Source organism: Mycetomoellerius zeteki, unplaced genomic scaffold, assembly GCF_001594055.1.
Source record: "Mycetomoellerius zeteki isolate Tzet28-1 unplaced genomic scaffold, Tzet1.0 scaffold364, whole genome shotgun sequence".
In the NCBI taxonomy this organism is placed as follows: domain Eukaryota; kingdom Metazoa; phylum Arthropoda; class Insecta; order Hymenoptera; family Formicidae; genus Mycetomoellerius; species Mycetomoellerius zeteki.
Window position 1 is genome coordinate 262583 of NW_017257354.1, and position 5092 is coordinate 267674.

General features: G+C 37.3%; 1 protein-coding gene across 1 annotated transcript in view; it reads right to left on the reverse strand.

Annotated features, from left to right (window-relative positions):
* Positions 1-2520, reverse strand: part of LOC108725808 (thioredoxin-2) — a 5297-nt gene extending 2777 nt beyond the window's left edge. Inside the window, exon 1 of the mRNA XM_018453044.1 lies at positions 2142-2520. Within this exon, the coding sequence (XP_018308546.1) occupies positions 2142-2180 (39 nt within the window). The 5' untranslated portion in view covers positions 2181-2520. The remainder of the gene's footprint in view (positions 1-2141) is intronic.
* Positions 2521-5092: the final 2572 nt, after the last annotated feature.

Below are 5092 nucleotides of genomic sequence, written 5' to 3' on the forward strand. Positions count from 1 at the left end.
TTTACGAGATATTTTATATTTCATTGTGGCACATATTGACATAAAATATTAAATAATTCGTAAACTATTAATTTTTTGATAACCGTACCTTAATACTTTTATGAACAGAATAATGAGATGAATCAATTGGTGGAAAGAAAACACATAGTTGCTTATTTAAAAAATTATTCATTTTGCATACATATTTTTTTAAAGCAACTATGTGTTTTCTTTCCACTAATTGATTCATCTCATTATTCTGTTCATAAAAGTATTAAGGTATGGTTATCAAAAAATTAATAGTTTACGAATTATTTAATATTTTATGTCAATATGTGCCACAATGAAATATAAAATATCTCGTAAACTATTGGTTTTTTGATATCGCTACCTTAATACTTTTATATGCAGAATTAGAGGAATCATATTGTAAAAAAAATTCATATAATTCCATTTAAAAAAATGATCATGACCTTCAAATAACCTTGAAAATCGACCTGAAGGTAAAACCTGCACAGTTAGATGTCCCCCGTCGTCCTCTACAATTATTGTCTAAACCATTTTTTTGTATTTGGCGTATTTTTGGAGATATTTGGATCTGTCACTTAAAATGACTCACCCTGTATATATATTGTATATGTAACATATACTATAGTATGTAGAATACAATCTTCCTCAGAGAGGACGTTTTAGAATGTAGCCTAAGACATTAAAACACAAGACTATTTCTATTATAAAATATTTCTAGCTAATTATACACATAAAAATAATGCTATTTATTGAGTAATTATAAAGATAATAAGGAATATTAAAATAACAGATAAATTCATAGTTATCATTACAGATAGAAAAAGTAACGATTGTTACCGAAACAATAATTCCATTTAATTTTTAATGACACAAGTCGACACAATTGTCATTCTATCTTTCTTTTCGTGAGTGACAAAGACAGAACGATACTTGTAACGACTTGTATCATTAGATAGAAAGCACCCAAAGTAACGATAACAGAAAAAACAGTAACATTTTACTTTCCAACTTTGCCCATCGGCAAATTTGCTTAATTGTTCAGGAATAAGTAAGTATGTGACGCAACCACACACATTACACGTTATTACCTACTTCAATTCGATGATTCAAATCTTTGCGATTAAATGGTGACGCAATTAAAATCGTTCACGATTGACGTAATATTGAACGAATCATCCATCTCCACTTGTAAGCGTATACTCTAAGGTGCTTCGAGGTTTCGCACTTGTTAACGCTCGACGGCATCATTTCGTCCTTGTTTAATAGATATTTGATAGACAAGGATGAAATTAGATATATTCGCGAGCGTTGCAAACGTTAAAATGTGAAACGCATTTTAATTAGTGTCGTTTCGCTTGAATTCTTGCTTTCGAATTATAGCTACGGCAAAAAAGACCATCTCGCGTAATAACGCAATGCGGAATCGATTGTTTTCAAGGTCGAGAACTGAAGCGTACATACCGAAGTACATACCGTTTCGCGGACAAGTGTAATGTACGTGACTCATGTTGGATTTGCAAATGTATATCAGTCTGTAACTGCAAATTGTAATCATGTAGTTGTAATCATGTAACGAAATAATTTGAATCTTTTTGCTTTGCGATGAGGAAACGCGTTACGCGATGTTACACGTGTCGCTGTTCGATTTCTTAAGGGTGAAATCACACGGTGCGGAATAAAACTGCGGAATAGAGAATGCGTCAGCAACTAATCAGCGCTATTCAGAATATGAATTCTCTATTCCGCAGTCTTATTCCGTACCGTGTGATTTCACCCTAATTATTAACTTAATAATTTATAAATCCGGATTTGTTTTAGAAATAAAAGTCGATGTAATCGTACAATATTACTTTGCCAAAGAACTGCAACACATGCCATTATTTCTTCAAATCTTCAAATTGGTATTATACTTTTCTGCTTTTCTCCCAGCTTCTGGCAACATTGCAGGACTAGGACGGAATTATAAAAACGCCGCAACCGTTTGCGTGTGTGCGTGCGTGCACGACGTACGTTCAAGGTTATCTTATCTCACATATCTGTATAAGCCACATTGATTGAGGATATACATCCTATTCCTTAATTCCTCGCGAACGGGTAATTAAATTCTTAATGTAGTAATAAACACTACTTACAGAATTCTGAATAAGAGTAACTTCTCCTTCGTGACCCATTATTGAAACGTCAGTGGCGAATTTCCTTTTCAAAGAGCGAGAGCGTTACCAAACGTTACCAAGCGTTACTAATGATCACTAACGATTGCTGACGCTGACCGTTGCTGACGTCTGCGTCTGACGTTAAACTGTTAAAGGTTAAAGATCCATTTTCATGTGGCGAAGGCGAACAAAGGCGAACCAAGGCGAACCAAGGCGAACTGATAGCGTTTTCGGCCCGATCGGGTTTGCACTAATTTGGGTTGGATTAATCTTTCCTATTAGTTGACGTTACACGCTCTATATAATAGGAGAGCACAAAACGCCATTAATCCAACCCAGATTGATGCTCGGCCAGGTGGAAAACGCTATGAGGTGAAAACGCTGCGAAGGAATTCCCCACTCGCGATCAAAGCAGCATTCAAAGAAAGCTATTTGCTGTTCTATAGTATACGTAAAGCCTTATAGCGAATTCGATTGGACGCACTCAGTGCGCCCTGGTGCACATTAAAGCCGTCGTACACGAAATAACGTACAGATATGTTTATAAATAAACATAAAGATCGATTAAATCGTGAAATACTTAATACATTTTATTGTACTATTAGATAAAATATGTATTTCATAATTCGAAATATTTGCATTTCATTTTTATACTTAAATTAAATTAGTACAACGGCTTTAATATACACCAGTGCGCACTAGTTCTTCCAATCGAATTCGCCATTAAACACAATAGTAGGTCTGTTTTCTGTGGCTGAACTAGTGTACACTTTTGGAACTTAAAGTGAGATAGATATATGTTTGATATTTATCGAAAGCGAGAAAGAGAGTTCTAGTGCAGTCTAGTACAGGAACAGAAAACAGACCAAGTGTTAGGCCGGAATCAGACTACGCATTGAAGATTGAGGTTGAAGATTGAAGATTGAAATTTGACCAATAAGGACAAAGAAATTTTAGCTCCTTTCGTTTCGATTGGTCAAATCTGAATTTTTCAATCTTCAACCTCAATCTTCAACGCGTAGTCTGATTCCGGCCTTACGTCCTGGGGTTCTTTCGGCGGGTAACCGAGGTTCGAATTAACCCGAGACTACTATGATAGTATGAAGGTAAAATTTGAGGTAGTGGAGTAGCTAATTAACTTGTCCAATTCATTTGTTATTAATTAGAGTTGTGCGCTCGATACAGTGATGATAGTAGATTATGGGGAGGTCCAGGGTGTATCATCTGTCCTACCTAAATATGAGAGAAACCTCTCTAATATTTCCGGGCAATCGCGACAATTCGACACGTGATGCACGGTAGCTAACGACACAGAGCATGCGTCACAATTTTCAAACCGTTCAGAAAATCTTAAGTGGACGTAGTGTCATAACACGCCGAGATATTTACTCTTTTCGGAGGCCGAAAGCAAGGTGTAACATTCTGGTCACTTAAGGCCGTAGCACAGACTCTTGCATAACGCATAAAAAGAGTCTGTGCTGCGGCCTTAATTCCGCTACTTTTGTTAAGCCGATAAAACAATGATGATGCGCAACAGGCGCTTCGTACCCATGTAAGGTTCTCAACTGGCGACGAGAAATAGCCAAGTGCGGGTGCGGGTGTACTGGGCACATGCTACGCGGGATCGGATTCGCAGCTCGTCGTGACCGAAATAGATTAATTAATAATTTCTTACCTTTTTTTTTATGAAGTTCTGGGTGGCGATGACGGGTCGTGAGAGGATGAGTGCGGGCGGCTTCCAATTTCCCTAGTGTCTCAGCTCTGCCATTGGTTCTCCCGAGTCCGTGGTGATTGGATTGCGGTTTATTAACACGCGACCGAGTTTCATTAGTTAAAGTGTTCGTATAATTCAACGCGACGGATTATGGAGAACAGGTTTTATTCAGAGATTTTATTCGGATTTAACAAACCACATGAATTTATTATTTGTAGTTTCGTACACAATCAAAGGTTACACATTTTGGCTTAATATTAAGGATGATTTACATTAACGCGGGAATTGAATTACGCTTAAAATTTAGAATTAGAATTACTCTAGAACTTGAGTGAAGAATTTGAAACGTGCACGCGACATGTGAGAGCTTAAGGTCAATGGCTTACATGTCCTCGGAGGTATTCTAGACCCGGACTCGCGACTCTAAGACTGTTACTTAACGACTGCTTTTTATTCTAGTGCCCTGAGGGCAAATTTTAAGGGCGTCCCCTTCCATCGTTGCTCCACTGAGGCACGCGTGGTGGGGAAGGCGTCAGATACTGTCCTGGCGGTCTCGTGTACTACGCCAATTTACAGGAAGTGAAAAGTTCGTTGTCTTTCTTTGGATGGTTCTGGACAAAAATTTAACAATGCCGCAGATGTGACAATAGGCACAAGCAACAGGGAAACGAGCCGTCCAATCAGAGCTCTGGGATATAATATCGAATTTATACCCCGGGGTATCAATCATGAAACTTTATCCCTAGGATGGAAAGTGAAAAGTGAAAATTTTAATCATTGAAGTTAAAGGAGAAATTTTACACTTTTCAATTTTCATCCTAGGAAAAAAGTTCCATGATTGACCCCCAGAGGTTGTGTTTCGATAGCTGTATCGAAAATTTTCTTTTTAGTTACAAGGTTGGTAGCGCTGTAACTAACCTAGGCTGTGTTCCACTTAACGCTCGCAACGCTCGTGAGCATCGTTTGTCCTTGTTTAACATTTGATAAACGACAAGGATGAAATGATTCCACGAGCATTGTGAGCGTTAAGTGGAACGCAGCCATAGCTGTGTTCCGTAGAGATCAGCTGACACCGTAGTTTGCATTTATTTTATCCTGTATTCAATCAAAGCGGATCTTAATATTAAATACATAATTCTTTGTGAATTTATAACATTCTGATTCTACATATTGCATGACCGAATATAGGATTCCTTTATTTAATTAAATTTATTCT